Source organism: Cyrtonyx montezumae, unplaced genomic scaffold, assembly GCF_038088225.1.
Source record: "Cyrtonyx montezumae isolate F1298 unplaced genomic scaffold, pur_monq_1.0 scaffold_24, whole genome shotgun sequence".
Taxonomy (NCBI): Eukaryota; Metazoa; Chordata; class Aves; order Galliformes; family Odontophoridae; genus Cyrtonyx; species Cyrtonyx montezumae.
In genome coordinates, this window is record NW_027071981.1 from 8,078,627 (window position 1) to 8,093,898 (window position 15,272).

Genomic DNA, 15,272 nt, shown 5'->3' on the forward strand with positions numbered 1-15,272 from the left:
CGAAAGGAGCTCCGCGTTGCAGGGCGGCCCACGCGGCGGACTCAGCGGTGCGGTGCGGCCCCGCGAGGCTCCCCCCCACAGCCAGGCCGCGGCCGCTCCCGCCGCCATGGCCGCTCGCCCACAGCACAGCGCCCAGCCCGGCCTACCCCCGCCCTCCCTTATATCGCGCTCCGCCACCCCACCCCGCGCCGCGCCGCTCGCCCACCCCGCGCCTCATAGAAGCCGCACGCCGATTGGTCGCTCTGCCGTCGGCCCGCTGTGTGGGAAACGGCGATTGGCAGAGCACGGCCGCCAGCGGCCGCCTCCCTGAGAGTGTGTGTCTCCGGCAGTGTCAATGGCTCCTCCTGCCACGGAGCAGCGACGGGCTTGAGACGGGCAAGACCGCGGGGCTCCTTTAAGAGAGGGATTTTCGGGGGGGCCGGGAGGGGGGCGCGGAGCCGACGTCCCCCGCAGGCAGCGCTCGGGAGACCCAGCGGCTCCTCTGCCTCCGAGCGAGCCGGGGAGCGGCGGGACCCGCGCCCGGAGCCCCCTCCTTCCCTTCCCTTCCCTATTGCCCGCTGCGGCGAGGCGAGGCGGCCGCCCGCGGCTCCCTCCTTCCTCCCGACGAGGCGCCGGGTGCTGGAGGCTTCCCCCCTCCCCTCCCGCCACCCACACGAGTCGGCAAATGAACTCGGTCCGAGCCGCCAACAGGAGACCCAGGCGAGTGTCCAGGCCGCGCCCGGTGCAGCAGCAGCAGCAGCAGGAGAGGAACAACGCCGCCGCCGCCGCCGCCGGGGATCGGGGTAAGCGCGGCGCCGAGCGAGGCCTGCGCGGGGCCGGTGGCGGAGCCGGGCCGCGCCACGGCAGGAAGGGCCCAGGCGGCTTCACCCCTGGCTCCCGCTCAGGCCGCGCTTTGTTTGGCTCAGGCTCTGCCCGGCCCGGGGCCGTCGGGCCCCGCCGAGAGAGAGAGAGAGGGAGAGAGAGAGCGAGAGAGAGAGGGAGGGGAGGGAGGGAGGGAGGGAGAAGGAGAGAGGGAGGCGGGGGCTCGGCCCCGCGCTCCCACGCCCGCCTTTAAGGGGGTGGTGGGGGAGAATGGGGTGGGGGTGTAGGGAGAGAGGCGATCGCCGCTGGCCCCGCGGGAGGGAGTGGGGCGAGACCCCCCCCCCCCAACCACCCCACACACACACACCCCTCCCCCCGTCCCTCAGAGCCGCGCCGCCATCGCCCGGCGGGGAGCGGCGGGAGGAGGGGAGCCGGCGCCGGACACCCCCGGCGGAACGCGGCCCGGCAGCGATGTGCGCAGTTCGGCGGCCGCGCTTCGGTGGCGCGAGGCGCGGCGGAGGGGCGACCGACGGCCGCGTCTTTACCGCGGCCCGAGCGGGGCCGCCGTCCCCTCGCGCCTCGGCCCTGCCCGTGGGTCCGCCCGCCCCTCTGGGGCCGGGGCCTAGCGCCAAACGGCGGCGATCCGGAGCCGGGGAGGGCGAGCACCATTGTGTGAGGGAGGAGGTGGGAGCCCTCCCCTCGTGCGGGCCGGGGAGCGGTGGCGAGGGCGATCCCTCGGGCCCGGGGCCTCGGGCAGCGCCGGTGCTGCCGGTGTGCTCGGTGCCTTGCACATTTCCTCCGTATTTATTTATTTATTTGGAGGCGAGATGGGGGTGGGATCGGAGGGAGACATTTTGCATGGCTTATCTGCCGGATAGGGGTTTTAATGTTTCATGCGGCGGCTGTCACGGCTCCCGCACGACGGAGGGGACGGGGTCGGCAGTGCGGGTTTGGATGCGCAAATGGCTTTTTAAAATAAAGAGCCCCTCATTGTCAGGCGAACGCCTTTTGTTTGAGTGTCGGGGCTATCGCCTCGAGAACGCGGTGTTTAACCACGCAGATGCGTCACGATAAATGTCTCAGCGCCTCTTCAGCAATCAAAGCGTTTTAATCGAATGAAGTAAATACGATTTAATCTGAGGAAGTATTTTTAATTTCTGCTTGCCTCTCCCCTCCCCTTCCTCCCACCCCCCCCCCCCCCCCCCCGCACACATTGGTCAGAGCAAAGAATGTTCCCCAGACCAGAGCGGTGCATGTACCAGAGGATGTGATGTCTTATGCCCAATTATGGGGCTTGTGTAAATCTTCCCAAATCTTCCGTAATTATATAATTAAAATGACTTCTCTGCTAAGCTGACATTAAAAAAAAAAAAAAAAAGTACTTCCTCCTCTCAATGACACGCTGAGGGTTTTTGTCGTTGTTGTTCCATATGCATAATGCAGGGGTTTTTTTGCCCCCCCCCCCCCAGTTCACTTTTTATTTTCAGCAGATGAAAACACGATTTGCAAAGGCATTCAGAAAGCCGTGCTCACAGATGAAATGCTTTGGTGGTTCAGCTTCACGTTGCACTACCTGTCTCCGACTGCTCACATGGTACTAATTTGCCCACAGATAGAGGCAGAAACTTTCTTCTGATAAAACTGGAGGCGTTACTCTGACATTTTGTGGAATTCTGCAGTAACTTTTTTGTTCTCCCTTGCGTTGTTACTGCTGTTTACCACTCAGTGGTGGGGACCGTTTGCCAAAATTCCTGTTCCATATGGGTCACCACTGCTCGCCTTTTCCTTCCATTTTTTGAAGGTCAGTTGCACCGAGGTCTCACTCCTCAAAAATGCATTGGTGTCTTTTGTGTTGGATTTTATTTACAATTAGGGTCTCTCCTGTCCAGTTCCTGTCCCCATCTTGAAACTCTGGAGGCCTGATCCAGTCTCTCTGGAAGCTGGTGGCAGTTTTACCTGTGACTTTGGTGGCTTTGTGCAGGGCTGTAGCTGTAAGGGATGATGAATAATGCTGCTAAATTAGAAGCCAATATGCTGGGGTTAGACTGTACCACACAAGTGCTGACTTTTTTTCACCTTTATTCCCAAGCAATGTAGGTCACCTTAAAAAGACTGTAGAAAAGAAGCAGTGCAAGTTATTAGTAAAAGATCTAAATTAAACTCAGATGTAAATTTGGTTAAAAAAAAAAAAAGAAATTGGATAATGTGAGTGTGCTTGTGATTAAATGACAAATATTTTTTGCTATAATTAATTCCTCTCCTCCTTCATATCTGTAAGGAGGGGCTTATAAATACCTTGGAACAGAATTTGTAATGTAGTGCATGGCTAATCTTTGGAACTTCTTCTTGTTCCGTGTCATTAAAGCAGATTGCTTAGTAGAATGTTTGCTAGATCCAGAATTTTATTTATTATTTGGTGCTGCACAGGTGTACTGCAACTGTGCAACAGCTGCCAAATTTTCACCATTGGTTAAAAGCTGGGAGTTAGGGCTCCTGTTATTAATACATTGCTAGGAAATAAAATGCTTAAAAAATCCGCTGTCAAAGGTTCCCCGTCCGGGTTTAGAATAGTATAATGCAGCATTTTATAATTCAAGGTTATTTATGTATTTTATATATGTAGCATGAATAAATTAACCTGTATTCATGCTAACTGTATTATGCTTTGGTAAGTAATGATTTCATGCTTTTATTCTGATTGCAGTGGGGAAGGGAGATCATAAATGCGTAGTTTTTTCTACTCTAACCTTACTGTGTTGTATGGCCAAGATGTCAACAGGATATTCTTCCCAAGATGTTTTGCCTTATGTTCTGCTGTTCACACCTCCCTCCATCTAAATTAGCCACTCTGGCTATACGCTCTGCTTCTTCTGCTTTACCTTCTCCCTGTTGATCTTTGCCCAGGCACCAATGCTGCCAATGGTTTGTTCTGTGGGTCTGGAATTCTGCACAAAGAGTTCAGTATTGATGGATCCTTTGACTTTATTTAGGACAATAGTCTGTACAGAGGGAGCCCAGGACTGACTGATATCTGTGTTTAAATATTCCCACGTTTGCTTGCAGTGCTTCTTCATTTTTATTTTTATTTTTAATTTTTTTTAATAAGCTTGAGGGTATAGGTTTAGCTATGCTTTCGGGAAGAAAACAAGATCTGACACTTAAAAAAATACAAAAATAATAATACGGAAAACCCAGAATGCCATAGCATTCGATGGTTTCTTTTTTTCTTGTTCCTAACCTTCCCAAAATGATAAATCCATGAATGTATATGTGCTTCTCTATAACATCAGCACATTACTGGATATGGCACTAATGAGGCTCTGAGATTTATGTCCAGCATTAAGTGTTTTCAGGATTGTGTCTTGCGTGTTGTTAAGTACCACGTGTGCAGTGCCATGGCAGCTGGGGCTACTGAGCTCCTGCTTCTTTCTTTTATATTGTGTTGGTGTCCATGTGACAAGGCAGCGAGCAGGCTCAGAGCTAGCTGTGCCAAAAAGCAATTCCTTTTTTTCTTTCACAGGTGTATTTTTGGCAGGAGTTGCCTGTAGAAGGGAAGGGACAACGCTGAATGCCCGTGGGTGTGGTGGGACTGTGGCTGCTCCCATTTAGGTTGGGTTGAGCTAGGTCTACTTCTGGAGCTGAGGAGCATGGAGCACAGCCCATACACCTACCTTGCAAGTTTGCTTTTAAAAATTTTTTTTAATGCTTTTTTTCCCTCCTTGATCTATTTTCCAAAGAAAACAAGATTTATGCACCCATATAGTCTGTCTGTCACTCTGTCTGTCACTCTGCAGCTTCTGAACTTGTTAGCTCATTTCAACCAGATTTAACAAAAGACTGTGAAGTTCTTAACTTTTGTGGAAATAGGCGGATGGGCCGAGAGAGAAGACAATGAGGGAAAGACAGTTATAACTTACACTTTCTGCCCATGCCAAGAAGCAACAGCCAGGCGTCCTGTCAGCACACAAGGTAATTGAATTAGTCATCTGTCTGCACAGGGGAGACACGAGTGCTGGAAGTACTAGGAGGAAGAGTGGGTTAGGCTGTATAAGGCACTAACATGTAGAAACGAAGCTCCTGTAGATCTCTTGCTCACACAGCTTGAATTTTGTAATGTCAAGATAAGTATCTCAGGAAACTTAAGGAGTCTTTCTTTGGGCCTCTTTCAAGCGCGTATGTGTGCGCGTGGTTATTTAGTTTTTTAGTAGATGCACCAAAATGGATCTATTGGTGTGTGCTGGGCTGTAGCAGTAAAGGAATTAAATGGCTCCTATTCTGAAGCAGATGCCCAGACTCGTGTCAAAATAACTAAACTGGTTTCAGTTTTTGTAGGATCATCCCTAATGGCAAGAAGTCAGCATCAGTTGCTCCAGGTGGAAAGAAATCTAATACAGGTTTTTCCATATTATATAAAGGAGAATCTTAGGCTGTGAAAATATTTAGATATGGATATGTTTTTGCAGTAAAAACTTCCCAAAGTTTGCCTTTCAGATAAAAAATGAGAGTTTATGAACTCGGTACTGCGAGCACTACTGTTCTTTCTCAGATCCTCATTGTGCATTGTGCGTGCAAAGGAGTTGGACTCTTCTGCTGTTGTTCTTCTTGTAGGACAAGTGCCTAAACTTGTGCTAAAGCTTTTCTCACTTCTGGAAAGACCAAATATATTCCTTACTGGTTATGCTAGTTGTCTCTAGTTTTGGTATATCTTGGTCATTCATAAGAATACTAACAACTCTTATCGCTTCCCAGAAATAACAAGTCTTTTTTCATTTTGTTTCTGAGCTACTAAGTCTTGGCTTCAGTGATAAAGTAACCAGTGTCTCCTAAATGAATCTGTTTGATACCGTTCTGTTTGGAGGAAGGTCACCCCCTGTGTCCCTTTCCTGCTCTGCTGCTTCCTTTGAGCTTCACAGTGGTGGAGTGCAGCACAGCTGTCCTATACGTGCCAAGATTTATTGCAGGACATTAGGCATAATAAACGTGATGGGCACTAAATACACAGCATTTAATGCATATGCATGTAGTTGGAGTGCTGTGAGAATTCTATCAGCCCAGTGGCTGCTGTCAGGCTTCCACCTTACTTCCCCTAGCAGCTTCCTCAGCAGCATTGTGAAGCTGGGGTGTCCAGAAAGAGTGCTGATGTGCAGCGTGTGCTTATTGCACTTGCACAGTGGTCTCATTAGGGGAGGTGAGGTGAGGTGGGCTGTCGCTGCAGCGAGAACAGCTCCTTTGGTCACCACTGCTCTGCTATATTTCCACGATGGAGGTTGCTGCGTGCGAGCATGCTCCAGGTGTGTTGCAGTGTGGGTCATCTATGGCACAGCTTAAACTTCCTTTGGCAGCATGTGGCTTCATACTGCTTGATCTGCTGTACTGGAAAGGTGGTATGTTTCTCCAGGCTTCCCTGAAGTACATGGATTAAATGTCTTCAGGGTTGTATGTTATAAGGTCAATTAAGGAAAGCAAATCAAAACTGTCAGTAGCAAAAACAAGACAAGGAGACATAACTGAGCTAATGGAAACTAAAAACATTGAAGGTTTGTTTTCACTTGATTTTGTCATTACTAATCTTGAGTTTGCTTATTGTTTAATACTTACGTTTGTTTTTTGCTTATGTGTCATTCCTCTGTTGAATGGTTGAAAAGGAGGGAAGATGTCCTTGCTAATTTTTGTTATTGTTTGTACTGTTATTATCTGGATATATCCTGAAGTTTTAATTTGAGTTCTTTGTTTCTTGATGAGCTGAGCTGCTGGGGGAAGGAAAGAAGTAAACTAAAATGTGTAGTGAAACTACAGAACACCTCTTAAAATTCTATTTTTATGATTCTGTCTTTAGAGAACTCTTAAAATTGACGCAAAAGAGGAAATCCAGGCCTTGCTATAGGTTCTGGAGTGAAGGAGGCACTATATTGGTTATCTTGTATAATCTTAATTTTACTTCTGACTAGGAAGTTGAGTGAGCTTTGTTAAGGTGGTTAAAATGTCTGGCTTTGGGGTGCTTCTAGAAGGATTACTCGTGCAGTGGTTGTTGTGGCTCTCAATAAATGAGGCTTGCTGGTGTATTGCTCCCTGCTCTTAAAATGGTACCGTTGTTCATCCTTTCTTTGAAGCTGGTGGGACACAAGCAACAAATAACCACTTGCAAAGCATTTGGTTCTTTCAGTGGGCTTTTAAGGACTACTTCTGCTCTCTGAGGTATTTCATTTAGCTGCATTTGGACAAGATAGCTCAGTTATTTTAGAACCTGGTTGCTAGAGGGAGGGATTATCCCACCATTCCTGCTTCTGAACATGTGTTTTTATCCCCTGCCTTGTACTGGCACTTGCCGGTAGGAATGAGAGGAAAAAGCAGGGCTGCCATGAGATGTGTCTGGATTAATTCTGTTGCTTAAAGATTGTTTTAATGAACATTTAGAAAAAAATAAAAAATAAAAACGAACTATACCTCATATCAGACATGGCTCTTGGGCTGGAAGAGATGAGAATGGCTGAAAAGTAGGAGGGCAGGAGTTCTTCAAGATGTGGACTGCTGGAAGGATAGCCTTTACTTCCTGAAAGCTGCACAGGGAAACAAGCATTCCTGGGAATGAGGTTAGGAAGCATTTGTTTTTTTTCCTTCTACTGTGAGTTACCATTACAAGGCACAGTGAACAACCGTAATTGGAATTACTGCACTTGTTTTGAATAACCGCTGTCCAGACCAACAAAGAGCTGAACTTACAGTCTCATGATCATCATGCTGTGGGCATGCTCCTGCACCAAGGGGCTGGTTAGCATGAATAGGTCATGTTACAGTAAGTATTTCCTTTTGGTCGTCCCAGTTTGTATTGTTTGGAAACAGGCTGCCTGCCTTACGGACTCTGATCTGTGGGTTCTGTTCCGCTGTATGTTTTCAGTTTATACATTCAGAAGCAAAAGTTACAGAGTTCAGTCTCTGCTTTCTGAGTAGGGCTGATCTGTAACTCTGCAGCCGGTCTAAATTTCAAGCTATCTTTGTATTTGGACAGGTTATTGCAGGATGACAGGTTACCATATGTCAGCTGATCTGTAGTATCTGATGCATCGTAATTGTTCATGTGTATGCTCTTAGCCTGTGGCAAATGGAAGGTAATTTGAGTTAGCTTGACCGTCTTTCATTACGCTCTTTCAAGGCACTCCCTTCTCCACGTGGATTGTTAAACCTGCTGGAGTGCCTTGGCAAAAAAAACCATCCAGTTTCCGTCCCCAAGCTAGTTGTGTGTATCTTTGTAGCAGCGAGATGAGGGCTTTGCCATCATTTGCTGTACTGTTGCTGCTTTGAGACAATACCTGTTGAAGGAATGATTACTACACAGATATTACCCTGAAAATCAATCAGATGTTAATTACTGGGTGCATTTTTCTTTTGGCAACACTTACAAAAGCTTTATGAGCACATTGTAAAACACTACAATACGTAAGTTGTTTTGCAGTCTCTTGATGTATTTACAGAGGTTTTGCTTTGACTTCTTTTAGAAGATGGTTGGTGATTGCAAGAATTCCAATACTGCTTCAGTAGTGCATTTTGCATGTTCTGATTCAGAGCTCACTGAAATCCTGGCTATTTGGGAGGTTGTCACTTAACCACAAAATGGCACTTGACTTGAGCCTGAATTGGCATGAGGGATAAACCAACAATACAAACAATACATACCTATCCAATCTGCCTCATCAATAATTACTAAGAATATGAAATACTACTTAAGCATGCAGGGGCCAAAATGCTTCTCAGCAGTTAGGCATTTTCCCCTTCTCCCCTAGGCAAATCCCATCAGTTGACTACTGCACTGCTGACCCTATATGTAGTGTATATGACAGATGATGCTTCCTTCCCACTTCTCATCATTATCTAGTCAGTGAGAAGGGGTACTAGGTAAAAGGTACAGTCACTAAGGCCTTTTTTTTTTTTTCTTGTCCTTGGGGAAAATGAGCAGGAAAGTGTAACTGGTAGAGTTCAGTCTCCTGAAGGTGCAGTAGGCCTCGGTGCTGGCTGAGTGAAGTCCTCTGAGAAACAAATAGTTGCAAAGGTGATCTGTCAACAGTAAGTTCAGAGTAGGCTATGGTTGATTACAGCAACTTAATACTCCGGAAGTACAGCAAAACTTCTGTTAACAATCATTTAAGCATATTTAAAAAAATAATTATTTTAGTAAGAAATGAGGATAGAAAAGATGCTTTTTGGCTAAATAAGTATTTTGCGATTATCACAAGAGACTATTTGCTGTTTCCTTAAGTTGATGCCATTTTGAAGGTGACTGGGCAGCAGCTTTAGATGGCTGTAAGACTTTGTTGAGGTGTGACTCTTCATTTTTTCTCTGAAGGTGATAAGGTCTGTGGCCGTCTTCCTCTTGGAGAAATGTGCTGTGCGTATACCTCAAACCGTTATTCAAGATCAGTTATTCAAAATAAACCAGAGTTTACCCTGGAATTTCTCTTGCAGTGTTATCTAACCTGTAGTGACTGTGACTGTTCCTATTGAGATCGCTGATAGTGGCAGAAGATGGCTGAGCTCCAGGAAGCTGCCGAGCTGAAGGTCTCTAAGGTGGCTGCAGTAAGTGCAGATAAGTGCAAATGAGTAGTGGGTGTTCCGTTACTGAGCAGCCGTTTGGTTCTGATCCATTTGGTGTTTCCTCTCCTGCTCCATTCTTAACTCTGCAAAGGTGCATTGTAATGGGGCCTTTAAGGTATATGCTTCAGGGCACTGCTGAGAAAACCTCCCTCAATGCAAATTGGGAAGCTGTTGGGCTTGCTGAACACCAGTGAGAAGGCAGGAAATGAATGGCATGAGCTACTGTTGTAGTATGGATTAGAAGAGGAATTAGTACGGTTGTGATGAAGGTCAATAGCTGAATGGCTTCAGGTGGCCTTCAGTGATGAGTTCAGACCCCTTTATGTCTTGCCTAACTTCTGCAGCCCATGATCAACAATCCCTTAATATACTTGAAGGTATCAGCATGGATGTTTGCCGCAGTCAGATTTTTATTGTAAATTAAAAGATTTAAGTAAGTGAAAAGGACATACCCAACTAGGTTCTGTGAGTGCCCAGTGTATTCTGTTATAATGTCACTGTAATACACAGCAGTGTGCTGCAGCATTTTCCATTTTGTCTAAGTGACTGTTGAACGTCTGGGCTTGGATCATACTCATTTTTAACATGAACAAGAAATAATACTTTTTGACAACTCTCATCTAACCCTATTTTTCTTTTTTAAATGTGGCAGAAGAGGTAAAAAAAGTTATATACAAAAGAAACTCTATATCTTCAAAGAAAAATATAGTGGCCATATTCTTGTCGATAGAAGCACTTCATATTTTGGGGGCTTCTTTAGTATTGCTCTTAACTGCAGCTTCCACAATTGGAATAAAAATAAAAAGCAAGTACAAAGGAAATGTTAACTTATTTGTAAAAATCTGAAAAACTTGGCAAAAATAAAAGTGGGAAAAATTTCTGTATTGATACTGTGTATTAGTCCAGTTTAAGTTCTTTTTTTTTTTTGCTTTTGCTTCATTGTTGGTTTGTTTGGTTGGTTTTTTTTTTCTGTCTTGTTTCCTGGACTCTTTTTTTCAAATAACTAGAGATTGAAGCACTCTCTGCTGTGGGTTGCTTCAACACCGTTTAATGTAGTGGAAGCTAAAAATAGATTGTGTATGGCAAAATCATGATTTTTAACTGTTTGGAAGATACAGCACACAGTACCTGCCATCCGCTGATGCTTTAAGAATGGATTAATTATCATCTTCCTGGTCAGACTGTGACAGACTGCATAGCTTGCATCATTTATTTCAGTCTCCTTAATGCCCGAGATCATAAAGAGCACGATGAGCTGCCAATGTATCTTTTCATATGCAAAATCTGAGCCATTAAACAATCAGGTGAGTAGTGGCTGAAACACTGAGTGAGTTGGCACAATGATTCTGGGGCTGAACGTAGTTGGGGTGCTGCCCTCTTGATCGCCCTTTCCAGAGAGGCTGGGCCTCCAGCGTTGGCAAACAACAGACACAGTCCACCGGAGCCCTGCTCTAAGGGCTGGGGAGGGCAGACTTTTTCAACTTTTCATGTAACTTGAGTAGTGGAAGTAATTGCTGCTTTCATAATGGACAAGTTTTAAGTAGTAGGAGGAAACTAAAAATGTCATCTGTGTCAGTATCTTTGTGACCAGAGCAGTCAGTAAAATTCTGCGTACATCTTGGGTGTTAAATGTGGGCTGTGATTTTTCTTAATGCTTGTATATAGCGTCCTGTTGGGAGAAAGGATAATATTGGCAGTAATAAAAAATACTGTGTGTGCGTTATGGTGGCTGGGGAAAAGCTTGAGCCTGGTTACTTTATCTTTCCTAAGATTTATGGGATATAAAGAAAGTGTCTGTCTTGTTTTCTTACCTCTCGTGGACCCCAGTTGGGTACAGTTGCAGAAGTGGCCAAATATATTTCAGCAAACTAATTTTTTTAATCTTTGACTGCAGGATTTAAGTTTTTAATTCCATCTGAAATCAAAATATGATTTGAGAAGGAGAGAAGAAGGTGTAGATCAGAATATGAAAATCACAGAGGTTAGTAGTGTCCGAAAATCCTGCTTGCTCTTTTCTTGTAGATCAGTTAAAACAAACAAACAAATAAATGGGACCCTTTTTTTATAAGCACAAATAGGTGATAAATTTCCTAAATTTCTTCCCAAGGCATATTTTTCTCCTCCACCAAATGAGATATCTTTCATATGTGTGGAGGCAAAATTCTGAAGCATCGATCTGTCCAAACCTAGCTGGTAGTCTCACTCTGTGGATGACAATTTCTTGCAGTGAGAACCTTAATGTGATCATAGGGGCTCAAATTAAGTAACAAGGACTGCTCAGGGATTTGGTGTGGGGTGGCGTTTCGTATCTCACCCTTTTTTACAGTGGTTATAGTGATGACCCATTGTAATTTCAGGTACTGGTGAGGAATCGCCTTGTTTTACTGATATGTATGTTTGTCATGCACTTGCGTCTTGTATGTAGTCTTCCAGATGTTCTGTAGCTGCCATCCTTAGATGCCTCTGATGTAATGAAGTGCCATTGCTCTGACTTCAGCAGTGGAAAGCAGAAGTGGTAAGAAATGGCCCAACTTGCCTAAAATTAGCAGGGAAGTCTGCAGGCATGGCCTCGTTGGTTTAAGCAGTCTGATTCAGAGAGCCACCAAAAGGGATCTGGTGCTTTGTTTCTGCCTTCCTTCCTTCATGGATTGTAGTGCCAGTGCATCTGGACGGACACTTTACATTCTGGTGGGAAAAGGCCTGTTCCATCTTTCCTGGCAGCAGTGTGATCCTAAACCGGTTTACCTTGATTATGGATCACATCCTTGGCAAAGCTCAGCTCTGAGCTCGATGCAGTTGGTATTGTAGTTTGGAAACTACAAATTGGTGCTGCTTCTCTTGGGTCGGTACCTGTCTTTATTTTGGTGCTCAGCTTGTCCCAGGGTAAAAAAAAATCAGATGGTTGAGGTGGTGCTTTGATCTTTCAGGGCAGCATATTAAGGTAAGGGGGGATTGCAGTTGAGTTGTTTAATTATGCTAGGCTGAAACCTGGAGCTGCTCTTGAATTGCCAGGAGCTGTATGGCCATCTGTCATTGGGGTAACAACTTGTGTTTGAAGGGGCAGCTGGCAGGGTTGAGGCTCGCTTCAGCTGGCAGACTTTTAATTTGCCACTATGTGTCAGTCAGAGCCCTTGTTTGTGAGTAAGGAAGAGAGTAGGGGTTGCCTTAATTGTTTGTGCAATTAATTTAAAATCCCAAGAGGAAAAGTGGGCATTTCTGCGAGAATGAATTAGATTCATATAATGTGCATTCTGTCTTCTTACATAGACTGCTTTTTGCAGTTTAAAGATGTAACAATCATGACAGTTGTCAAGCCATAGGTGTATTTCTGGGCACACTGAGCCATACATATGGTGCAAGAAAATTGTATTCTTAACGAAAACGTTATTTGAGAAAGCACAAAGACTGAAGGAAATACATTCAGACTCGACCTAGAGAAAGCATCATGTGAAAAATTCAGACTGAGATTTTGCACTAGTTCTTGAGGTAACTGATTCTGAAAGGTTTTTTACAGGTTTCTGAGTCAGGGTGTGTGCCCTCTTAATGGTGCTAATCAGGGTTGGACATGTTGCTGTGCAATGAGAGGAAAAAGCACTGATGACCTCACTTTATCTGAGAAAAGCTGTGCTGCTTACAAAAGGTAATTGATGCACAACAGGTAGATGGAGCACACTTCTCCCCACTTTTTGAGCATGTCCAGCAGAGGACATGTCTATTAAAGGGGACACATCTAACATTTTTCACCAGCACAAAGTCAGTATACATTTATTGCCCTCAGAGTCGGTCTGAGGGATGGCTGTGCGTTTACAGTATCTAGAAATAATTGCTAGGGCCCACAGGCTGAGTGTGGAGCCTTCTAAACACACAGTAGGACATGTCTGGAGCACCTCCTGGTCGGTGCATGTAGCTCAGGGAACAAACAGTCTGGAATCAAACCTTTTGTACAGCTGTCCACCTAAATCATGTCATTTGGTAGGTGAAAGCAAATCTTTGACAACTTTTTTTTTTGCTTTCCGGTGTAGTAGAAGCATTTGTCTTGAATGATTGCCTCAAGAATGCCCAGGAAATGAAATTTAGTTCTGTATTCTGCAATCTGAAAAATATAGTTGATTTTTAAAAACAAAAAAAAAATATTGTAATGAACTGAAGAAAAGTGGCAGTTGCAATTACTGGAAAAGTTCGTGATAAACTATTCTCTTCCTATGCTGGCAAAATTAAGTTCAGTTCTGCTTTCAAAATGTTTTTCAGCCTAATTACTTCTGATAAATTACTCAACAGATGTATAGGCTAGATTTTCAGATGCTCACATCCATGAGTTAGTTGCATTGAATTCGATCTTTGTACTTCCATGCCATGATCCCAAAAGATGCATTACCAACAGTTTTGTTGGCAAGCGTGCTATCAGGTGTGAGGCTGTCCCACTGAGTGGGGCAGGGAAGAGGAAAGGCTGTGGAGTCCTGGTGTGTATGTATGTATTTTAAATGGCATTTAACTTCTGTTTTATGCGTTGGCCTCGTGTTTCTGTCATTTATGGTGATAAGTGAGGAGAATATGGTGATGGCACAACTCTTTTCTTTCCCCTCTTTTCATCCCTAGTCTCTTCTTTCCTGGGAATTCAGAGCTATTCAGTCTTTACAGTGAGCACAAGTTCACAGCAGGATTTCACTTTGTAGAAGATGAAAAATTCATTTTGAACTGTTCTTTACTCAAGCATCTGCAGTTCTGTATTTGTCTGCTAAGGGCATCAAAAAAGGTTTTCTGTTTTGTTTTTGTTCGGTGTTTGTATTAAGTCACTGGTGACTTTGTTTCTGCATTGATTCTAAAAGTCTTTAGCTTTGTATGATTCTGTTCCATCCTAGCCACTTTCATAGGATCACAGAATGGTTTGGGTTGGAAGGGACCCTAAAACCCCCCCAAACCTTTCCCCTGCCATAGGCAGGGCTGACCCACACCAGCTCAAGCTGCCCAGGGCCCATCCAACCTGGCCTTGGGCACCTCCAGGGATGGGGCACCTGCATCTCTGGGCAGCAGTGCCAGGGACTCACTGCCCTCTGAGTAAAGAATTTCTTCCTGACATCTAACCTAAATCTCCCCTTTTCTAGTTTAAAGCCATTCCATCTTGTCCTATTGACTATCAGACCATGCAAAAAATCAGTCTTCCTCCTATTTCTAAGCTTTCTTCAAGTACTGGAAGGCCACACTGAGGTCTGCCCAGATCCCACAGCCTTTCTTCATAGGAGAGGTGTTCCAACCCTCTGAGCATCTGCATGGCCTCCTCTGAACCTGCTCCAGCAGCTCCACATCCTTTCATGTGCTGGGGACCCAGGCCTGGACACAGTACTTCAGATGGGTTTCATGAGGGCAGAGCAGTGGAGGACATTCATCTCTTCCTGCTGCCATCCATCTTTGGATGTTGCCCTGGATGTAGTCGACCTGGGCTGCAAGTGCACGCTGCTGGCTCACTTTCATTGCTGAGGGTTTTCAGGTCTGTCCACAGTCCATGGCTTCCTTTTTGCTAAAGGAAAGCTACTCTCCTTTCTGTTTGCTTTACAAAGACCACAAAAGATTTAAAAGGCTTTCTGCAGCGTAAAAATCTGCCTTAAAAATCTTGGGGCAGTACCTCTTGTTTGTGAAATGTAATTAACATGTTCTTGAAATTCTGTTATCTCACAGCTCTCATAGGTATGCTGACATTTTCTGATACATGGCACCTACTATAGAGTGAATGATGCTAACAGAATATAGTTGCTAAAACGTAGCAGGTCTCTGGTCTTTTCCCTCACTGCTGCTCTTAGTCTTGTTAGCATAGTACTGTTTTGTGTATGCTAAATTATATGTATACAACACTTTACTGCCTGGCATTAAAGCTAGTCTGAGCTCTAAAT

The 15,272-nt window shown here is 45.1% G+C and overlaps 1 protein-coding gene across 2 annotated transcripts in view; it reads left to right on the top strand.

Annotated features, from left to right (window-relative positions):
• The first annotated feature begins 360 nt into the window (after nt 1–360).
• FBXO11 (F-box protein 11) overlaps nt 361–15,272 on the top strand; it is a 61,736-nt gene continuing 46,824 nt past the window's right edge. The window contains exon 1 of one of the 2 annotated variants that reach the window (XM_065739589.1): nt 361–782. In XM_065739589.1, coding sequence (XP_065595661.1) covers nt 665–782 — 118 coding nt within the window. In that variant the 5' untranslated portion in view covers nt 361–664. The remainder of the gene's footprint in view (nt 783–15,272) is intronic. The other variant, XM_065739588.1, reaches the window with a different exon arrangement.